The sequence below is a fragment of the Oryctolagus cuniculus genome, chromosome 9 (genome assembly GCF_051225735.1).
Source record: "Oryctolagus cuniculus isolate XC-2025 breed Fujian yellow rabbit chromosome 9, ASM5122573v1, whole genome shotgun sequence".
NCBI lineage: Eukaryota > Metazoa > Chordata > Mammalia > Lagomorpha > Leporidae > Oryctolagus > Oryctolagus cuniculus.
The window spans coordinates 64,728,479-64,750,992 of record NC_142875.1 but is presented as its reverse complement, the minus strand read 5'-3'; the positions used below and the strand labels follow the sequence as shown (position 1 = coordinate 64,750,992).

General features: G+C 51.1%; 1 protein-coding gene across 1 annotated transcript in view; it reads left to right on the top strand.

The window, feature by feature from the left end:
- The window catches only part of ERICH6B (glutamate rich 6B), a 74,305-nt gene extending 52,541 nt beyond the window's left edge, over positions 1-21,764 (top strand). The window contains exons 4-10 of the mRNA XM_089303301.1: positions 975-1,111; positions 3,317-3,378; positions 8,347-8,504; positions 15,430-15,515; positions 15,679-15,831; positions 18,017-18,242; positions 21,377-21,764. Of these exons, the coding sequence (XP_089159427.1) occupies positions 975-1,111; positions 3,317-3,378; positions 8,347-8,504; positions 15,430-15,515; positions 15,679-15,831; positions 18,017-18,242; positions 21,377-21,583 (1,029 nt within the window). The 3' untranslated portion in view covers positions 21,584-21,764. The remainder of the gene's footprint in view (positions 1-974; positions 1,112-3,316; positions 3,379-8,346; positions 8,505-15,429; positions 15,516-15,678; positions 15,832-18,016; positions 18,243-21,376) is intronic.
- The last annotated feature ends 750 nt before the right edge of the window (positions 21,765-22,514 follow it).

The following is a 22,514-nucleotide window of genomic DNA, read 5'->3' as shown; positions in this document are numbered from 1 at the left end:
CTGCTGTTTATAATTCACTGCCACTCACTTGTTTTCACCTCTGTGACATATTACGCATCAAAAACTTTGCTGTGAAAATTCTTTTGATTGCAAGGACCAGAGATTCACCCAGGAAGGGTCTCTAGGCATGGGAGACCTCATCACTGAGGTCCCCAATACACCTACACAATGATGAGGACCCCATAAGACGTCAAAGATGGCACATATGGCATAGCCTAGGTGGAACAAGAATCTCAACTGGAACCTCCCAGATGGGTCTTGCTGTCTGGTGGACCACAGTGGACATTATATTTTCTGGTGAGCAGAATACAGAATTCAAAGGAAACACAATGACAAAGGCAGATAGGCACTGCATCCCAAGGGATGGATCGTCAACAATGAGGAATTTAATGTCAGAAACTGACAGTGAGGGCCTTGACCCTGATCTGCCCTGAAGCCCTGAGTTGAGCGATGGGTCTCCCATGTAGGTGCAGGGACACAAACACTTGGACCATCTTCCACTTCCGCCATTAGCAGGGGACTCTAACCAGGGCTCATATGGAATGTCAGAGTCGTGCGTGGTGGAGTGATGGCTTTACTCTCTGCACCAAGTGCCAGCTGCTGAAGATTCACTCTTGACATCAAATAAACAAGCCACCACTGGGAGCTCAGCCTACAGAAAGCCTGTCACACTTCTTAAAGCATGCATGCATTTTTTTACCTTCTACAGCCATCTCCATCCACACCTGAAAAAAGAGGATACTTTTATGTTCTCAAAGGGTTGCTTGGTATTCTGAGGATAAAAAAGATTCTTGAGGGACCTGGGGGGCAAGAAGAGGGTCTGAGGATCGCAGACATGCTCTGGCCACCCAACTGTTCCCATTGTTTCCTAATAACACGCTGAAATGTCACCTGCCAACCCTGGGAGTCGGCAACGTGATTCATAAATCATTAACTCCCATTTCCTGGATGTTTCATTCTGCGGTCCTTTGTAGATGCTTAACAGCTCCTACCAGACAGTGTTTAGGATGATAATCAGGGAGATGACGGCTCTCAGCGAACTCGATGAGGATTTTGACATTCCCCTGACCAGGCTGCTGGAAAGCCGAAACAAAAAGAAGCTGAGAATGCTGTGAGTAGCCGGAGGGGTGGAACTATTTATTGGTCAGTGGGTCTGGGCAGGCCAGAGGAGGCAGCAGTCGAAGGCTAAATTGGGCCACCAGGGAATTGAGCCAAGCCAGCGCCAGGCAGGTCCCCTGTGTCAAAGAGCAGGCACAGGAGAGTGATCCAGCTGCCAGACCAAGATCAGAACTCAAGGGCAAGGGAGTCCTAAGCCTGAGAGGCGCAAGAGCAAAGGGAAGGGGGTGGGGGCAGAGGCTGGACAGTCTTGAAGGAACCATGAACTTCAAAAGTCCAGGGAGCAAGGCTTAAACCCCTGGGCTTTTAAAGGGGGGAGCAATGAAGTATCCAGATCCTGGACATCAGCTTAGCAAATTCCCTAGCTTCCTTCCAAGCTGGCTGGTGGTTTCCTCGTGGAGAAGGGAGTGCTGTGAGCTTCCTGAGTTGGGATCATGGTCAGAGTCCTATTCAGAGTGGGCATGACAAGGCTATTGCAGACCCATGGCTGGCACCAGGTCACAAACTGTTCCAGAACCAGGCTGTGCCTCCAGCCTATGGTGCATGACATGCTCTTGACCCAGCCTGGCTTTTTCTCTCATTTGTGGTCAGAAGCCTGAGAGAGCATGGTTGTATTTGGGCCTCCAGGGATCTTTTGCAGGTCCTCCAGCAGTGGCACCAGGCACAGGCTGTGGGGACAGAGCACCCTACCTAAATCCCTTGGGGGAGCCCAGCATTCACAAAGTCAGGAAGAGAAGGACTGTCATCAATTCCTGCTGTGGGGCAAGAGATCCCCAAGGCTTCCTTAGAAAACAGGAGGGGAAAACACACAGACTAGAAAGCACTAGGAACTTCCAAGCTTTGGGATCAGCAAAAACAAACATTACACAGCTTCTCCGTCAATCATCCTGCAAGCTCAGGTGCTCCTCCCTCCCCATCTTCCATGTCAGCCTGCAACACAGGCTCATTCTAACCTGACTGCTCTCGACAAGTACTTCCTGAGCACCAGCTCTGTGCTAATCCAGCTGGGACACAGCACTGTGTACCCATCATCTCTGCCACGGAGGAGCTCACTGGTAGGGATTCCACTAGCTTGTAAAGGTGGGCAAAAACAAGGAAAGAACAGTCTGCCATTCACTACAGAGCCTTGGCTGCCACTAGCTGGATCCCCTCCCTGGAATTTAACACTGGCCTGCACCCACTATCCTGTTCTCAGCCTGGAGGACAGGTCTCCAACCCTCCCTAGCCTTACTTTTTTCCACAGGTGCCAGTGGGCTTGGTAAATGCTTCCATTCCACTAAAAGTGTTTGCAAATAAAACCACTGCTATTTAGTACAAACAGGCCGTGAAAACCTTATTTCTGAGTTTCTCCTATTGCTGCTTACAATAGTAAACCAATGCCCTCTGCAAGGGGAAGCAATGCAGCTCTTCCCAGCAGAGGATGTTTGCTTCCTAGGGTTGCACAGGGTTAAATTATTTTGCTCTCCCTGAGGAAGCTGAGCTAAGAACTTAAAACTGTCATGTCAAAGGCCTCCTTTTCAGATCCAATTAAGCCTGGGAAGCTCACTCTTTCTGGGGCCCTCCCTTTCCAAGGGGCTCTGATCTGAGAATCAGAAAACACAGCTGCCCTAGAGACCCTGCTTACTTGCAAGTAGCACAGCTCCAGTCATTGAAGTGCCAGGTTAACTCGCTTTGTACACTGACATGAGCAGGATAAATGGCTCCATCACTTTGAAAGGCTGGACCTCAGTAAGGCTTTTTTGATAAGCTGTGACTGAGCCTATTTGCAAATATCCTACTGAAGGCAGAAAGACTTTGGGTGGCTCTGCCCAGTTCACAACAGTGCTGCTTTTCCAAGCCACTTCCAGAGGCAACCCTCACTGGGCTGTGGACAAGCCTTAGAAAATCAAGCTGCAATCAGACCTCGCGACTCTTCCCCTGGCCCCCAAAGTGACCCCTTCTGAATTCATTTTGAAGAGTTCTGGGATCAGGCCATGGGCCCAGGTTGAAGGTCAGGTACAGACTAGGCAGCAAGCACTGAATCAATGTCATGTGCCGTCCCTTTATTCCTGGACATTAACTGGGAGAAAGGCTGCATCAGACTCAGGCAGAACCACTGGCCCGAGTTCCCACCCATATGAAAAACTCAGCAGCCGCTAGACGATGCACACTGTGCATGAACTCAGCCTTGGCTTTGAAATGTGATCTGCCTTCCTTCTAGACTGAAGAAAAATTTTGAAAAATACAAGGAAGCAATTCTATGGATTCTGAGGAGAAGGGAAGGTAGGCACCATCCTCACACCTTCTGCCCATGGCTGCTTGTCTGTCTGCTGCCTCTCACTTCCTGCTGTGGTTCTGAAAGGGAGACAAACATGCCCATTAGCTCCCTTGAAGACCTACCGGGTTAGTAAAATACAGAGCAAGAAAGATACAGTCTAGGACCTCAACAGGCTTATGCCTTCTTGGGGAAAGACAAGAAAGTAGAGAATTACCACACAGAATAACTAAGCCAATGGACGGGACCACACAGGATGGGGTCTATCCTAGACTGGGGGGTGGGGGTGAGGGTGTTCTAGGAAGTTGATATTAATTGGAAAGAAACCACTCCCTTTGCCAGGAGACTGAAGGCATGTGGGGTCCATTTGTTAAAATTTGCCAAGCACAGGAGTTACAGAATACTTTTATGGATCTAATCATGAAAGGCTTGAGTCAAAAGGCTAAGGCATCAGGCTACTAAGTTGAGAAACTCAAAACCACAATAGGGAATACCTTTCAGATTACCAGATCCAACTAACACAGATGTGATGAAGCCCAGGGGACACGTCGCTCATCTCTGATGGTCTCAGATTCCCTCTCAAGAGTGTTCCCATCCCTAGCACCAATTCATGGCCCTCACCTCAACACTAGTTGCCTGCTAGGTCCTTTCACATACGTTAGGTTAGGTTTGATTCAAACAGACCCTCACACCATGCGAAGTAGGATAAAGAAGGAAAGACTAGGGTACTCCACTGGCACAACTAGTTAGCACACAGTACTTCTAAGGAAGCCTCAGACAGGCTAAGTGCCTCGCACCACACCCTAGCCCCAGACCTCTCAGGCCAAAGCCAGGTCTAGTCCCCCTGGCATATTCAATGAAGAACCAGAGGTTGATATGTGGGAAATATCCTCACCTGACCGACCACTCAAAGGATGGAGTCAGACTTGAGAGGTGCAGTTAAAGTGAGGATTTATGAATGGTCTTGCAAGATCAGGTGCTTGGTAGGCAGGCACACCAGGGGCGGGGATTACAGCAAGCTGTCGATTCCCTCGCATGCAGGTCCCTCCCCTGGTTCCTCGCTGGCTGAGTACTGCAGGATTACCCTCTTCCTGCACATCACCTACGTTTTATTATTTCCATCTGTTTTAGCTTTGCTAAGTTAGCCACTCCATTTGCTCAATACCCATCACTCCAGAACTTTCCAGCTGAACGTACTTGTAACTTTCTACACATCTGCAAACTGTTATGCTAGCTAGTTGTTAATAATTCTCTACTCACATCTGGACATCTTACTTTGAATATGAACCAGTTGTCTTTACTTCTCACAGGTGTGTCCAGAGAAGAAAATAGGGTGTCTGAGCCTAGGTCTCATGTCCTCATTAGCCTAAGGGGACAGGGCCTCCTCCAATTAGCAAAGTGGGGGTCCACCTCCCACTTAGACTCACACAATGGGTTACCCCAATATAAGGAGGGCAGTTCAGATTCTCAGATGCCAAAATCTCAACAGCGAATGTCTGCTTTACTAATTGTGCCACACTTGTCTCCTGCTGTGTTTCTGATGCCAGAGCTGTAGATGTCTGTATCTGTCTTTGGCACCTTGGGTAGGTACACAGTTGATGCTTAGTGTTCCTTAAACGGAAGGATATGTACGTGCAAGTATGATGCTTTTGTTCCTTTTGGGGAAATAAAGGTCTTTTAGGAGACTCTACTGTCATACGCTCAGAGAAGGAGTTCTAATTGGAGAATCACACCTGGTCTAATACACACAGCCAGATTCCTCCTGAGGTCTCCACCACCAGCCCCACCCACCCCCTGCTCCTCTAGAAGGTGTGGGTGCTTTATACAGTAACATTTTTCATGTTCGTGCTGTGGCCAGTCCCAAAGAAATCTCCAACTGCCTTTGCCATGCAAACTCATTTCCCCGCTGTCTCCAGTCCAGTCTGCCATGTTCCAGGCACACAGCCCCATGTCTTTGAAAACTCTTCATCCAAACCAAGGCCAATATCATGTACTTTAACCTACAAGGTCTCCTGGGGCTCCGCATTGCGAGGGGCTCTGTGCGGTTTAAAGCTCTCCCATCCCTGTCTTGAAACTGTTACTGATTTCAGAGAGAGAGGCTCTATATTTCCATTCAGCGCTAGGCTCCTGGTATTATGCAGCCCTTGTATTCAGACCTCAAGTCCGGTGAGATGAAGCAGAACATTGCAGTGTGTATCATGAATCATCAATCATCAACATGCAAAGGTCTTTTTGGAGAAGGACACAGATACACTGGCCTTCTACCAGGTGGCAAGCACCTTGCATTCATTATCGTACAGTAAACACCCAGGACACTATAGGCAGCGCCATCCTATTTTAAGAAATATAGGACTCATCACCTTCATCTCTCCCCTGGAATTCTAGTCTCCCTGACTCCCATCTTTTTGTCTCTCAGTCCTTTCTCATTCTTAACATTGTTTTCAGTATAAAATCTTAAAATCTCTGCCTCAGCCCTCTGTTGCCTCCAAGAAAACGCCCATATGCCTCATATGGCTTAGAAGGCTCTCAATTCCTCCACAGCCACATTGGGTTTTTTTGTCCTTCCTTGAATGAACCAAGTGTCCCATGCCACAGGGCCTTTGTATGTACTGCTCCTTCTGCCTACAACACTCTTGGCTCTGACAGCCTGTGGGTGACTTCACACTTCATTCAGGGCTCTGCTGAAATGCTACCTTCTCAAAAATACTTTCCCTGGTCAACCTTTGCAAGCCAGCGCTCACATGTGTTCACAGACACACACACACACGATAAAGTTTACTGCGTGAGCAAATGAACCAATAATCTAACCCAGCCTACCATTCCTGAACCATCTCCATTGATCCATTCCAACCTCCCCTTCCACATGCTGGGGCTCTTCCAAACCTGGTTACTTTCTCTCCCAGGAGCTCTCTCTCATGATAGATACCCTGGCCTCCTTGGCTTACCTGAGCTCCCCCTAACCTAGATGCTAGGTGAGCTGCGGCTCCTCCTCCCCACCAGGAAATCCTGGGTGACACCGCAGCCACAATTCCTCTCCATGCCTCTGGCCCCTGCAGCTCCCACTGTTGTGTCCAACACCTTTTTTTAAATTTTTATTTATTTGAAAGGCAAAGTTACAGTCAGAGAGAGACAGATCCTCCATCCGCTGGTTCACTCCCCATATGCCCACAATGGCCAGGACTCAGTCAGGCTGAAGCCATGATCCAGGAGCTTCTTTCAGGTGTCCCACATGGGTGCAGGGGCCCAAGGACTTGGACCGTCCTCTACTGCTTTCCCAGGCCATAGCAGAGAGCTGGATCGGAAGTGGAGCAGCCGGGACTAGAACCAGCGCCCGTATAGGATACCTGTATCACAGGCGGTGGCTTTACCTGCTACGCCACAGAGCCAGCCCCATTCAACATGTATCATGGGCACTGGGAACGGGTTCTGCCCTGCTGCTGCCCTTGCCAGTAGAATCCCAAACCTCAACTGTTACACGAATGGACAAAATTGAAGGTAGAAAGAAACTTGTTGTGGTGATAAAAGCTAAGTTGAATGCTTTTTAAAAATTAAGAAAAATAGCTTTTAAAAACCACTTTGAAGGCTGGCGCTAAGACTCACTAGGCTAATCCTCTGCCTTTAGTGCCGGCACCCTGGGTTCTAGTCCTGGTCAGGGCGCCGGATTCTGTCCCAGTTGCCCCTCTTCCAGGCCAGCTCTCTGCTGTGGCCTGAAAAGGCAGTGGAGGATGGCCCAGGTGCTTGGGCCCTGCACCCGCATGGGAGACCAGGAGAAGCACGCGCTGGCTGCAGCGGCCATTGTAGGGTGAACCAACAGAAAAGGAAGACCTTTCTCTCTGTCTCTCTCTCACTAACTCTGCCTGTAAAAACAACAACAACAACAACAAAAAAAAAAAAAAAAAAAAAAAAAAAAAAAAAAAAACACTTTGAAGGAGCTAGCTAGCACCATGCCATAGCAGGTAAAGCAAAGCCACTGCCTGCAGTCCTAGCATCCCATATGGGCACCGATTTGAGTCCCAGCTGCTCCACTTCCAGTTCAGCTCTCTGCTTATGGCCTGGGAAAGCAGTGAAAGATGGTCCAAGTGCTCGGGCCCCTGTAACCGTGTGAGAGACCCAGAAGAAGCTCCTGGCTCCTGGCTTTGGATTGGCCTAGCTCAGGCCATTGCAGCCATTTAGGGGAGTGAACCAGTGGATGGAAGATCTCTCTCTCTTTCTCTCCCTCTCTCTCTCTCTCTCTCTGCCTCTGCCTCTCTGTAACTCTGCCTTTCAAATAAATAAATAAATATTTTTTAAAAAATAAAAACCACTTTGAATTAGATGTGGACTAAACAGACACAAAAGATTATAGAATGTAAAATTCTTAAAACACTGTACGATTCTGAAACTCAAGACTGTTTAGAAACTGGCAACACTGAGGATGCTAAGCCATAAATGGTGGCTATGGCTTGAGAAAGACACCATCCCGGAGCCCCGGTCCTCAGGCCACACACAAAGGAAAGATTCTGTCCTCGATTTTAAGTGACCTGTTAACACACATTCATATTTCAAGTGAAAACAACATACCTGAGGTGTAAAATGCACTTCCTTTTTTTAACCTCTCCCCACTCACATATTTTGAATCCGCAGCCACACGTTTGTCCAGTGAGCACTCCGCTCAGGACGTAGTTGGTAGAGTGGTGTGTCACTTCCGCATGCCCTCACGTCTGGACCAGGTGGTCTTCAACACTGTATCCAGAATAGAGCTGGGCTGGCACATCTCAGGCTCCTGATACATGTGTGTTGAATGAATGAGAAAGCAGCTGGAATTTCAACCCTTGCATTTCCCACTTCCAAGGCCTTGCTCTTCCTCCTATTCGGGAGCCTTCCTGACATGGCCGGGGTGTGTGTGTGTGTGTGTGTGTGTGTGGCCGCTCTCCCGAGCCCTCACACTCTTACTCAATCCAATCACTGGACTGAATGTTCGCTCCATCATTACACAGCAAGTCAGAGGGCAGCAGAAACGTCCACTTTCACATTTTCCCTGTCGGCTCCAAAAGCACTTGAGCAGCCTAAGGAAGAAGTCACAGCACAACCTGTTGTTCCCGTTCGTCGTAAGAAACTAGAAGTTGACCCAGAATGGATAAAGCAGAAGACACAGGTAAGTGGGGCGGGTGCGCTGGTGTTTTCCCTTAGCACAGGGAGACACAGGCACCCCCCTCAGAGAGCCAACAGGACCAACACACAGTGTGAACACAAACAGGACAATGTACCCAATGTACAGGGAGACACCTCAGCATGCAGGTTATCAATGCCTGGGGTTTTTACTGGGGTTTATTGAGATTCTTCTGCCTTGTAAGGCCTGTCTTAGGCATCCGGATTGGGAAGCAAATATGCGTTATAATATATAGATCCCTCCCTTAATAAACTAGAGCCTACCTCAAAAGTCAGCTACACAGAGTTGGTAGTACACCCATAGGAGGGAATTTTTAAACATTTTTTATTTGAAAGGCAGAGTTAGAGAGGGATACAGAGAGAGAGAGAGAATGAATCGCTTCTGGTTCATTTCCCAAAAAGCCACAACAGCTGGGTTGGGCCAGCCTGAAGCCAGGAGCCAGGAACTCCATCAGGATTTCCCACATGGGTGGCAGGGGTCCAAACACTTGCGCCATCTTCCACTGCTTTCCCAGGGTCATTATCAGGGAGCTGGATCGAAGTGGAGCAGCTGGGACTTGAATGGGGCCTCATGTGGAATGCCAGGGTTGCAGGGGGCAGCTTACCCTGCTGCGCCACAACGCTGGCCCCACGATGGACTGCTGATCATACAGCACTAAAAGAAATGTGTTATCAATGGGGCCGGCTGCGCGGCGAAGTAGGTTAATCCTCCTCCTGCGGCGCTGGCATCCCATATGGGCTGTGGTTCTAGTCCCAGCTGCTTCTCTTCCAATCCAGCTCTCTGCTGTTGCTTGGGAAAGCAGTAGAAGATGGCCCAAGTCCTTGGGCCCCTGCACCTACGTGGGAGACCAGGAGGAAGCTCCTGGCTCCTGGCTTCGGACCGGCGCAGCTCTGGCCATAACAGCCATTTGGGGAGTGAACCAGCAGAATGAAGACCTTTCTCTCTGTCTCTCCCTCTCACAGTCTATAAATCTACCTCTCAAATAAATAAAATCTTTTAAAAAAAGAAAGAAAGAAATGAGTTATCAAGTTAGGAAAAGATAGAGAAAAAAATGCAAAGAAACACAAAGAAAACTTAAATGAAAGAAGTCCATCTGGGAAGACTACATGTTGTATGATCTCAGCCATATGATATTCTGGAAAAGGCAAAAATCTGTGCAGACAGTAAAGAGAGAGATCAGTGGCTGCCAGGGGCTGGGCCAGGTGGAGACACAGAGCACAGAGGATCTTAGGACAGTGAAGCGGTTTTGTGAGATACTGCAATGGCAGATACGTGTCATTAAACATTTGTCCAAACCTGCACCCCAAAGGGGACCCTAATGGAAACTACTGACCTTGGGTGACAATGATGTATTGGTCTAGGTTCGTGGATTGTTTTAACACATCTACCTCCCTGGTGGGGAGAGGGTTGGGGGTCTGTAGGGGCCAAGGACTTCCAGGAATCCCTGTATTTCCCCCTATATTTGACTGGGACCTGCTCTAAAAAACAAAGCATGCTTTAAAAACGAATCAGGAGCCAGCACTGTGGCGCAGTAGGTTAATCCTCTGCCTGCGGTGCCAACATCCCATATGGGTGCCTGTTCTAGTTCTGGCTGCTCCTCTTCCAATCCAGCTCTCTGCTGTGGTCTGGGACAGCAGTAGAAGATGGCTCAAGTCCTTGGGCCCCTGCACCTGCATGGGAGACCTGGAAGAAGCTCCTGGCTCCTGGCTTTGGATCAGCCTAGCTTCAGCAGTTGCGGCCATTTGGGGAGCGAACTAGCAGTTGGAAGACCTTTCTGTCTCTCCCTCTCACTGTCTGTAACTCTACCTCTCAAATAAATAAAATCTTTTTTTTTAAAGATTTATTTATTTATTTGAAAGTCACAGTTACACAGAGAGAGAAGGAGAGGCAGAGAGAGAGAGGGAGAGGTCTTCCATCTGCTGGTTCACTCCCTAATTGGCCGCCATGGCCGGAACTGTGCAGATCCAAAGCCAGGAGCCAGGAGCTTCTTCTGAGTCTCCCACATGGGTGTAGGGGTCCAAGGACTTGGGCCATCTTCTACTGCTTCCCCAGGTCACAGCAGAGAACTGGATCAGAAGTGGAGCAGCCGGGACTCGAACTGGTGCCCATATGGGATGTTGGCACTGCAGGCAGCAGCTTTTACCCACTATGCCACAGCGCCGGCACCAGTAAATAAAACCTTAAAAAAAAAAAATCAAATGGGACACTTATAAAGACTGATACAACACAGTCATAGGTGAAAACTGGCCCCAGCAGGTTGCAGTGACTGAGTGGGAGCTAACAGCGTGGAGCTCGCACAAGAGGCATTACGTGGGCCCTGGAGAGATATGTGTGAGGAGCACACGGCATCCGGCCATGCTTCCTAGTGCTGGAGACACAGGGTGCATAAAACAAGTCTCCGCTCCCTTGTAGTACGTGTTCCATCTGCGAGGAGAGCCAGCATCCAAAAGTGCTGCGCGGTGCTGCCGGCTGTGGCTAGATGCCAGGAAGAAAGCAGTGGGCTGAGAGGAGTTGTCCTCACAACTGTGTGTGTGACTCATATACTTATTTCTCATGTGTGATGCGAACACTGAAAATCTACTCCCAGGGTGGTGCTGCTTGGAATACATTCTACATCCCACATCAGAGTGCCTGGGTTCAAGTCCTAGCTCCACTTCCAATTCCAGCTTCCTGCAAATGTAGCAGGTGATAGCTACAGTACTTGGGTCCCCACCACCCATATGGGAGACCTAGATTGAGTTCCAGGCTCCTAGCTTCAGCCTGGGCCAACCCTAACTGTTGCTGGCATTTAGGGGAGGGAACCAGTAGACAGAAGATTTCTCTACATGCATCTATTTCATCCCTTTTTTCTCTGTGTCTTTCAAATAAATTTTTTAAATTTTTCTTTAAATTTTCAATCTACTCCAGTAATTTTCAAGTATGCATTATACTGTTAACTATAGTCATTCTGATATAAAATAGATCCCTAGAACATATTCCTCTTGTGTAACTGAAATTTTATATCTTCAAGTCTGCAATTTCTATATTTTATTCATAATTTTATCCTGCAACCAATGTCTCCCCATTTCTCCTATCCCCCGGGTCCCAGGCTCCTCTCTGCTTCTTATTTTGACTCCACCTGTAAATGAGATCATGTGGGATTTGTCTTCTGAGCCTGGTTTATTTCACCCAGCTTCATGCCCTCCAGGTTCCTGCACACTGTCCCAACGACACGACGTCCTTAGTTTTTAAGGCTGCGTGGTATGCCCTTGTATACCTAGCTACCTTTATAAATACCACAGCCTTCTTATCCATTCATCTTTGGGTGGGAATTTGGTTAGAAAGTTTTTGTGAGCACACCCGTGGTTGGTTTGTCTCATGGAAAGAGGGTATTGGGGGTTCAGGTGATAACTGTGAAAGTCAGACTTTCTTGAGATGCTTTTTGCTCAGCAAATTCACTGGTCACATCATGACACTTTCGGACAATAAGGACGCTACGGGCAAAGCAAAATCCCTGACACACAGCTGGAGGTGGCACATTTCTCTCACTGGGAAATGGGGACCAAATGGCACGTCTAAAACCCAGCACTCATCACCACTTGCTTGGGGCCAGAGAGGGAGGCTCGGAGCTGGAAGGAAGGAGAGGAGCCTGTGTCTCCGGCCTTCCTTCAGTCCCGCTAGAGGGAAAACGCTGGCTCACTGGCTCTGTCCTCATGGGGTAACCCGTGTGAGTCATTCCGCCGTCTCGACAGGGCTAATGGCAGTGCCAACTCTGTGGGCTCACCGCACTGCAGAAGTGAAGTGCTTGGCTGGGATTAAACATGACAATAGGTCTGATCTGATTTCATCATCATTTAAAAAAAAATCATCTATTATTTTTCACTTTATGTTTCTGTGTGGGAACAAACTGTTGAAATCCTTACTTAAGGTATACTAAGCTGATCTTCTGTATACTAAGATAATCGAAAATGAATCTTGATGTGAATGGAAGGGGAGAGGGAGTGGGAAAGGGGAGGGTGGTGGGTGGGAGGGACGGTATGGGGGGGAAAGCCATTGTAACCCATGAGACATACTTTGGAAATTTATATTCATTAAATAAAAGATAAAAAAAAAAAAAAGAATAAAAAAAAAAAAAAAAAAAAAAAAAAGAAGTGAAGTGCTTGGTGCAAGTTCATTTGGCGGAGGGAAAGTGCTGAGTCACGGTCGCCACCTTGAGAAGTGATTTTGGGGCTGGCGTCGTGGCACCCTGGGTTAAGCTGCCACTGTGACACCAGCATCGCATATAGCAGCACTGCTCTGAGTCCCAGCTACTCCACTTCCAATCCAGCTCCCTGCTAATGCACTGAGGAAGGCAGCACAAGATGGCCCGAGTGCTTGGACTCCTGCCATCTACATGAGAGAGACCGGGTGGAGCTCCAGGCTCCTGGCATTGGCCTGGCCCAGCCCTGGCTATGGAGACCATTTGGGGAGTGAACCAGTGGATGAATGGAAGATCTCTCTTTGTGTCCCTCTCTCTATGTGTTACTCTTCTTTTAAATAATACAACATTTTTTTTTCTTTTTTTAAAAAAAAGAGAGGTAGTTTCCATCCTGATGCCCAGGCTCCAGCAGACCTGAATTTCATTCTCTTACCATCTTAGATTTTAGCATTCCAGTTTTTGTGAACAAAGAATTCTTCAACAGGAAAGCAGGCATGTGGACAGTGAACCAGTGGACAGCAGCTTTAGCTCTCTGTGTGATCCATTGGTCTATCTTGCTGTCTCTCTGCCTATCAATTTAAAAATATTCAAAAAGAAGAAGTATGAGCCCAGCCGGCAGCCTTAGCACCACGCTGACCGCAACCCCGACCTAGGACTGGTGTCAGATGCCGGCCTGTACTTAAAGTCGGAAATCAGACCTCACAGGAGACATTCGAGCCGAGATTGGACAACTACGCTTCCAGGAGAAAAAGGAAATTCACGTCCCAGAAAAGGTGGCTGATGGACATCCCAAAGAATACGGCCGCAAAAACACCAGAATGTGACCAGATGAAATGGCTGAAAGAATTTCTTGGAATAAACCTACAGAAACCTGCTTTTTGGACTGTGCTAAAGAGTTCACAACAAGAGAAGTGAAACCCGAGGGACCACCTGTTCAGAATGCTGCTTGCAGAAATGTTCTGAAATAGCGCAAAGAATACGCATGAGGCTTCAAGAGGGCTGTCCGGAGCAGAGCAGAGCCCTGGCAGCAGGGCAGGACTCCATGGCCACCCGTAACAGAGAAGTCCTGATGGGTGGACTCTTGATAAACACCGCCTGCGAGTGCTGTGCTGGACTGGAGTCACCATCTGCAATCCCCGTGAAAGGTGCCACACAGAACCATCTGTCGGGACTGTTAGGAAACCACTGGAGAAACACGATTGCTGTTTACCGGGAATAATCAACATAGTTCTTATTATTCAATGAAAATACGAAAGCGCAACATTGAGCTGAGGGTTCAGCAGCCTGGAGGCTGGGCATCCCAGCTCCACTTCCAATTCCAGCTTCCTGCTGATGCACACCATGGGAGGCAGCAGGTGATCTTAAGCACTTGAATACCTGCCACCCACATGGGACCTGGAAGGAGTTCCTGGCCTCCAGCTTTGGCCTGGCACAGCCCTGGCTTCTGCACTCATTTGGTGAGTGAGCCAGCAGATGGAAGATCTCTCTCTCTCTCTCTCTCACTGTGTGTGTGTGTGTGTGTGTGTGTGTGTGTTTGGGGGGAGGGGTCTTTCAAAGAAATAAATCTTTTAAGCAATTTATGGCATTAAATTCAAAAATTTACATAAAATGGACAAATTTACTAACCTTGATTCAAGAAGAAATGAAGAACCAGAATATATCAATGTCATGGGTTGGATTACGTCCCTTCAAAGAGACATTTCGAAGTCCTAACCCCCAGTGTCTCAGAATGCAACCGGATCTGGAATAGAGTCTTTGCAGATGTAAAAGGTATGTTGAGATGAGGCCTCACTGGAGCAGAGTGTGCCCCCAACCCAGTGCGCCTGTGTCCTTGTAAGAAGACAGCACGTGAAGACAGAGACCACCATGTGAGGATGGAGGCAGGATTGAAACATCACTGGCAGCCATGCATTGCCAGAGGCTGAGGGCGAGGCCCGGAAGGGAGTCGTCCCCAGAGCCTCCAGAAAGAACCAACTCTGCCCACACCTTGACTTCACACTTCCGGCCTCCACATCAGTGAGCAAATAAACGTCTCGTTTTACGCTGCCCAGTTTGCGATACTTTCCTACCACAACCCTAGGAAACTAATACAACCAGTAGGCATGGAGGTGAGGCGGTGGAAATGATAGGCTGGCATCCACACACACATACACACAGAGTACGGATCCAGGTCAGCCTCATCACCTAAAAGACAAGTGAACGAGGCCCCATGAGAACTGGGGGGTAGGGGGAGTTGAAGGGAGGATGCACAGGGCCTACAGGGAGACTAGATAAGACCCAAGTGCTCGAGTGACCCCATCATTGTCTCCAGTAGGACATCAAGGGCACTTTTCATGGGTGTAAGCACTTTTCAGTGCTTACCTAACATTCCTGAGAGAAGCTACTTAGGAAAGAGGAAGGTTTATTTCAGCTTACGGTTTTGGCCGTGAGCCTGGGGGGGGGGGGGGGGGGGCATGGCAATCCAGGAAGCAGAGAGAGAACAGTTAGTCTGAACTGAACTTGGCTTATATAACCAGTCCTCTCTTGAGAATCGTCTTCCAAGAACCCACCCCTATGACCAAAGGACCTCACCCACACTAGGCTCACTTCCCAGATGCCGTAACCAGATCAAGTGTCCACCCTTAACCCATTAACCATTAGCACTCATCCATTAATCATTAACATAAGACCTGAGGCACCCGGACCTCTGGAGGATGTTCAAACATTTACAACAGGCTTGTCTTCTCTTGCCAGGTGCATCGAGCTGATGGAAAAATAGTTCCTTACCCCAACAAGAAAGTCTTCCAAATTCTCTTTCCTGATGGAACAGGCCAGATACAGTATCCACTGGAGCACTGGGATGCTCCTGGTCATGTATTGACACCCAATGCGTCTGTCATTTCGGGCTGGAGAGTGGGGCACGCCTAAGGCCTGCCCCCTCTGCAGGGCCCTGTGTTTTCCAGGGGATCCCAGGGGACTGCTTGTGCCTTAACCACCCCTCAGCTATCCATCAGGAAACCTGGCGCTGCTCATCTTGTGCACACAAGTCAATAAGTTCACATACATTGTTCTGGAAGACCGCACAGAAACGTGGCTCCGGGCTCTTATCAACAACTCCGGCAGCGCCACCTTCTATGATGATAACAGAGATATCTGGTAAGCGTGGGGCCCCAGTCCCAGATCTCCTGCCTGGGGAGAAGCAGTGTGGTCCGAGTCAGGCTCCCAGGCCTGGGTCTTCCTCCTTTCCTGTCTCCCCGATTCCCACATGCTGGAGATGGGAAAGTGTGTCCATGAGAGACTGGTACGGCAGGTCCCTGCTCTGAGAGAGGGCACAGGAGAATCCCCATCACATTGCTGCTTCCCCGGGGCGGGAGGAGGCAATGACAGTCATAGCGACCTCATCCTATAGACTACATTGCTTCAGAGTCAGACCCTGTGGGAATTACCCGACAGCCAGTCCCTCCCTGCTCTGCGCCCTCAGCACCTGGACAGAGCCCCGTCCTCTGCATACGAAGATAAGATGGCCCACCTGTCACCCCCTGCCATACCCATCTCCCTCAAAAGTCAGAAAAGGGCCAGACCCTCTCCCTGAGTGGGCCCCTGCCCAAGCTGGCTCCTGTCCCAGAGGTAGCTGCGCCAGGGGCCAACAGGAGGCCTGCAGGAAGGGCTTGGCTCTGGAGGGAACCCCTGAGCAGAGGGCAGTGCCAGGCTCCCCGGGGAGAGGTGTGGGAAAGCCCCTCCTCGTCCTTGGAGAGCAGGAGCCGCTAAGTCAGGGCCCCACTAGAACTGCTGGGAGCTCCCCCGACACCCTTACCACACAGACCTGCCTGGCTCTGGTGTCATGGGCACTGGGAAGGACCATTTCTGCATTTCCATCTCCAAGGGGAAGGCAGAGGGGAAGGCAGGCATTCGCCAGGTGTGTGGATACCAAACATGGCCATGTCTTAGCCCTCAGGCCAAGAAGTCTACAGCAAGGCTTCGCACCAGGCTGCAAAGCACAGGGGCCTTGCTGGGTGGGATCAACCCACCCCACAATTCAGGGTGTTCATGCCTCCTGCAGAGGATCCAGACTCCCCCTATTTCTGGGTGTTCTGGACTCCATCTTCCCAAGAGAGCCCTAGCACCCTTGGACAGGGCAGACCTCTCACCCCAGGGCATGGGGATAGCACAGTACAGTCCCTGATGGTTAACGGCTGGCGGTAACAGGTGCCCAGTGTGCACTTCCCGGTGGAGGTGGGATGAGGTGACACTCTGCCTTCCTGTCTCTCACACAGAGGGGGCCAGGGACTGGAGATGGGGGAAGGGGCAGGGCAGTGGGGTGCAAGAAGCTCCCACGCTGGGGCCAGTGGGACGGGATTTGACACCCAGCCAGTGCCTGCCAGTGACGGCCTCAGGAAAGTCGCTTGACTTTTCTGCACCTTATTTTCTTGGTAAAATAGAGAAAACAATCCACCGGGAAGAGTTGGCTTTTAGGATTCAAGATTAACATCTATGTGAGATGTGTTTGGGCGAGTGCTCCTGTGTGTACACAGCCCCCTGAGCCATCGCTTCACTTTCTGTAGTTTGTTACCCATGGTCAACCACGGGGAAGGAGAAGGAGGGTGACTACAGTAGAGTAAGATATTTTGAAAAAAAGAGCTCTCACATAACATTTATTAGTATGTTGTTGGGGTTGCTCTATTTTACGACTAGTTATTGCTCATCTCTTACTGTGCCTAATTTATAAATTAGACTTTATCGCAGGAATAGGATTTGTATCACTATCACGTGTATGTGTGTGATAAAACAGAGCGTATACAGGGTTCAGGCATTCCTTGGGGGTCTTGGGGGGACTGTGGTGCACAGTAACTTCCGCTAGGAGTTACAGATTCCATATTCACTGAGTTGGTGACTTCAAAGAATAGACCTCCTGGGAGTAACAGGGATTGCCTGTGTATATCAGGGAATTATATGAGGGAAACTAACAAGAGGTGGAAACAGTGAGTCTATGGGGAGTGGGAGGGACTGATCAGGAGGGGACATGTAAGCTGAACCCTATTGGATCAGCAGGTGCCAGCCACGCCACGCAGGGAGCGAGGCCTCTCCTGGCAGAGCGAGGAGCGTGCAGAGCGTGAGACCAGGAACTGGGAGGAGAGGGAGCAAGGGAGGACCATGGCATGGGAGGGGCCAAGCAAGGATGGACCCTGGGGTCCCAAGCTGGCCCTCCTTGCTGGAGCTTCTCCCACCTGCCACGACCCTGAGAGGCCTTTCTGTGGGCAGGGGTCCTGCTCTATTACAGGAGGGCTGTATCCCAGCCCCCTGGCTAAGCACGGTGGCTGCCTGACAAGCCCTCTTGGTTTAGGTTGAACCTGAGCAGCAACCTGGGCTACTACTTCCCCAAAGGCAAGCACACAAAGGCTTGGAACTGGTGGAACCTGGGCATCCACGTGCACACACCCCCCGTCCAGCCCATAACCCTGAAAATCAACCAGTACATCAAGGTACACATTAGGAGCCAGGATAAGATCATCTTGCACTTCATCCACGAACAGAAGCGGATTTGTTTAAACCTGGGCACCAGGTATAAGGTAAGCTGTGCCCACCTGCATGCACACTGCTGGTTTGGGTTGGTTCATGCCACGGGCCTCCTGGGCCAGGTTCTGTAAGACGGCAACCCATAGGAACACAAGTTACCCGCATTTACCTGATGCTGAGCCACATACCAATGCTTTCGTGCAACTTCCCAGCACTATGGGAGGCGGACAGCCTCAAAGAGCTGGCTAGGAGCCAAAAAAAACAAGAAACCCCAAAATCCAAGATGTCAACAGGCATCATCTCGCCTGACAGTTGAAAACAGCCCTGGGAGGGCCAGGCCTAAGCAGGAGTCCTTTTCTCTCCTCCCCAAACACACTTACCTCTTCAAAAAGGGTCACGTGGAAACATGGCTGCAAGCAGAAAGCAGCAAGGGTACACTCATGTCCAGGGGCTGCCGTGACAAACTGCCACAGCCTGGGAGGCTTAGAACACAGACGGGCGTCCTCGTTCACCTTGCGGGAGGATGCAAGTCCGAAATCAAGGTGTTGGTGTCAGAGCCGCTGCCATTCTGGGAGAGCCCGCCCCTTCCGGTTTCCGGTCGCCTTACAGCTGATTTGAACCCCGGGGAGCTTGCTCCACCTGCGACGGAACAGTGAGGCAGGTAACAGACAGTGAAGGCAATTTTTAGCCAAAGGGTTTTATTTTAAAAAGCAAAGGGATTAAAACAGCAGAGGGGAAGCTCCCAGGAAAGCAGCCGGAAGGTGGCTTCTTCAGAGGGCAGTGATCTTGGGAGGTGTGGACCAGGAGCTTCAAGGAGAGCGGGACTCATGTGGTGAGCTCATCCTGCCTTCCTTCGTCCCATTCCGCCCGTGTGGTCGTGACGTTTTCCAGGGCTGTCTCGGGGCCTGTGGGTGGGGGCAGCTGTCTGTCTGCACCATGCTCCCAGGCCGGGGCCCAGACGGCTCCAGCACCTGGCCTTCTGCGTGGCCTTGTGCCACAGCCTGATTTGCTCCCAGCCCATCAGTGAGATTCTTTCTGCCTCTCTCACTGTCATGCTTGCTTTCCAGCTCAGGTCGGTTTCCCAGCTCGTCTAAGAAAATGCTCCATGTTACCAGAGGGGCCTCTTTGTGTTTCTCCCTCCCTCTCTCCATCTCTCTCTATTTAAGATTTTATTTATTTGAGAGGTAGAATTACAGAGAGAGGGAGAGACAGAGAGAGAGAGAGCTTCCATCTGCTGGTGCACTCCCCACATGGCTGCAATGTCCGGAGCTGAGCTGTTGGAAGCCAGGAGCCAGGAGCTTCTTCTGTGTCTTCCATGTGGGTGTAGGGGCCTAGGGGCTTGGGCCATCTTCCACTGCTCTCCCAGGCCATAGCAGAGAGCTGGATCAGAAGTGGAGCAGCCGGGTCTCGAACCGGTGCCTATATGGGATGCTGGCGCCGCAGGCGGCGGCTTTACCTGCTACACCATGACGCTGGCTCCTCTCTATCTTTTTGCCATTCTGTCCTGACTCCCTTCAGTGGCCCCAGGCATTCCTTGGCCTGTGGCTGCAGATCTCCAACCTCTGCCTCCATCTTTACACAGCTTTCTCTGTGTGCCTGTGTGTGTCCAATCTGCATCTTTTGTCTTATAAGAGCACCAGTCACCGGATGTAGGACCCACCCTAAATCCAGGATGATCTCATCCTGAAATCCTCAATTACATCTGCAAAGACCAAATAAGGTGACATTCCTGGGTGCAGGGGACCAGGGCTTGGACCGATCTGTCAGGGAGGGTACAATTCTGTCCACCACAGATGGTGACTCCTGGAGTTCCGACCGTGGTAGGGGAAGAAGGTGGACTCCTGAGACCCTTCCCGGGACCCCTGCAGGGGCAAGTTGTGTCTCTAGCATCCATCTCCACCTAGGAAGACCTAAGTAAGAGCCTGTTCATGCTCCATCCCCTGGGCTGTTTCCCATGGGCAGCGCCGTTTGCAGAGCCTGATGGGGAGGCACTCGGGCCTCTGGAAGCAGTGAGGCAGGTGATGAAGCAGCGGGAAGAAGCCGCACAACAGAGCCTTGCGAATGCGCTGGGAGGAGGGGCGGAAAGGTGATGGGCGTCAGGTCACCAGCCTAGGATGGAGGCTCTACCAGGACATGGGTCTTTGAGGGCCAAAACTGGGGGAGGGCCAAGCAGGCCTGGCCAGGTGGTCACTCTGGGCCTCACTGCCTGTTTCACAGGCTGGATAACCACATCCCATGTCCTTGCCTACTCGATGTCCCAGAGCAGTGGACTCCCTAGAAGTGGTCGGCACTCTCACCCAGACGGTCCAACTGTTCTGCCATAGCAGTGACAAACAAGACAGCTGGCGTTGGAAAGGGCAAGAAGACCTGGGTTCTTGGCCCCTGAGTGGCAGTGGTGCTCCCTGAGGGAGGAGGGCTGGAAAGGGGAGGCCGTGTCCAGGACACTCACGTCAAGAGCAGACATGGGCAGAGACCAGGAGGCCTGACAGCCCTGGGCGGGGCTTGGGTGCCTGGGGCAGCTGTGCCGGGGAAGGGGAGGGTCCCTGGTGAGGCTAGTCTGTCCCAGTGCAATGGAGCGAAAGGACAGAGCCGGAGCTAGAGGTGCACACAGCCTCTGTAGGACCAGCCCAGGCTGAGCGAGCAGGGGCGCCGGGACAGACATACCCTTCCTTGCCCAATGCCGAGCCTGTGGTTGTCTGCGATGTGAGTGCGGGTGGCTGTGAGGCTTACATACAACTCGCTGGGCAGAGACACTCCGTGAGCTGGGGGCTGCTTACGCACTGAGCATACTGGAATTACCCTTTATAGATTCCCCATCCAGGAGACTTTCCCCTCAGCCATCTGTGAACCAAGGCAGAGGTGGGTACTGGGGTGGCCTTGCTGAGCCAGAGCCTCTTCCCAGCAAAACCCAGATGGGGCCCCAAGTGGCAGTGGGCCTTACCGACAGGCACCGTGAAGCCCTGCAGCTCCAGCACGGCTGTAGCCCTTGTCTCCAGCATCGACGTGGCCAAGCGAGTGTGTCTGGGGAGGTAGCAGAAAGGCCACAAGAGACAGGGCTGGGAAAACAGATCTGCCCTCGGATGGGGGTGAGGGGGTGGGGGGATGGGGAAGGACTCAGGGCCGCAAGGGGGCCGAATCCTGGGGAGGGGGCATGGGCCTCACCTGGGCCTCTCTGGATTCCCCCCAGCCCACCACCCCAGAGGTGCTGTGTGAAATGGGGGAGACAGCCATCCTGCAGGTGGAACCCGGCCCGATAGTGCGGAAGATCCAGACCCTCCTGAGAAGGATGAGCAGGGCCCTGAACTCCCTGCCCATCCGTGACTTGGAGAAGTTCGCAGAGGCCGCCAGGCTGTTGTTAGAGAAGCATGCCAGAAGACGAGATTGTCATTTCTGATGTCACAGCCATCACCAAACTGTCCCAGGATGGCTCCAGAAGCCCCTGCAGTATCTTGGGACCGGGTCGGGGGTGCGGGGGTGTCCTCAGGTCCCCAAGACCTGTCTGTGTCCTCTCAGAGTGGGTTTGTCATCTGAGACCTGTCACAGCTCCTTAATTTGAAAAAAAATACAAATGTAAGTTTTTGGAGGGGCACTTAATGGAGAAATCATTTGATGGCTGGGCACGGGAAAGACTGAACGTTCAGCCCGGAGCGGACGGCACCGGAAGCCCATTGTCAGGGCAACAGGCAGTGCGCCAACACCCGCCCTGCCTGCCCCTACCAGGCGCTTGCCCTGTAGAAGTTCTTTCCCGGCTTTGGATTCTTGCCTTGACTCAGGACACAGACTGTGCTCAAACCTACCTCTGCCCTTTGCTGGCTGTGTGCTCTGCAAGGAGCTTTGTGCCTCAGTGTCTGCATCCATACAATGGGCCTAGAAACCACGCAGGAAATGTCATTCCAATTATTGTTAGCTTGGCCCTCCTGTTGACACCTGGGTAGCTCCCAGTGTTTCTCACGCATGCATCCCTTCAGGAAGGCGGAGGGTGTTCATCAGCTTTTGGTTGCCACAACTACCTAAGACACGCGGGGTCCAGTGTGTAAGCAGCATGGTGCAGGCTTGGCCCCAGCAAAGGATCCATGGTGGGTGGCTGACCACATGAGGAGGAAGGCTCAGGTGCCAAGCCAGAAAGCAGGGAGTGGGGGCAGGCTCAAAGCCAGGTTTATGTATAGCAGCCCTCTCTTGAGACCTCCCGCGGGTAAACCTCCATGACCTAGGGCCCTCCCACTGAGCCCCACTGCCCCGTGGTTCCACCATCTCCCTGTAGCGCCACCCTGGGGCTGGAACGGGCAGCCAAGCCACGGCACTGAGGGGCTGCCTTTCCCTCGGCT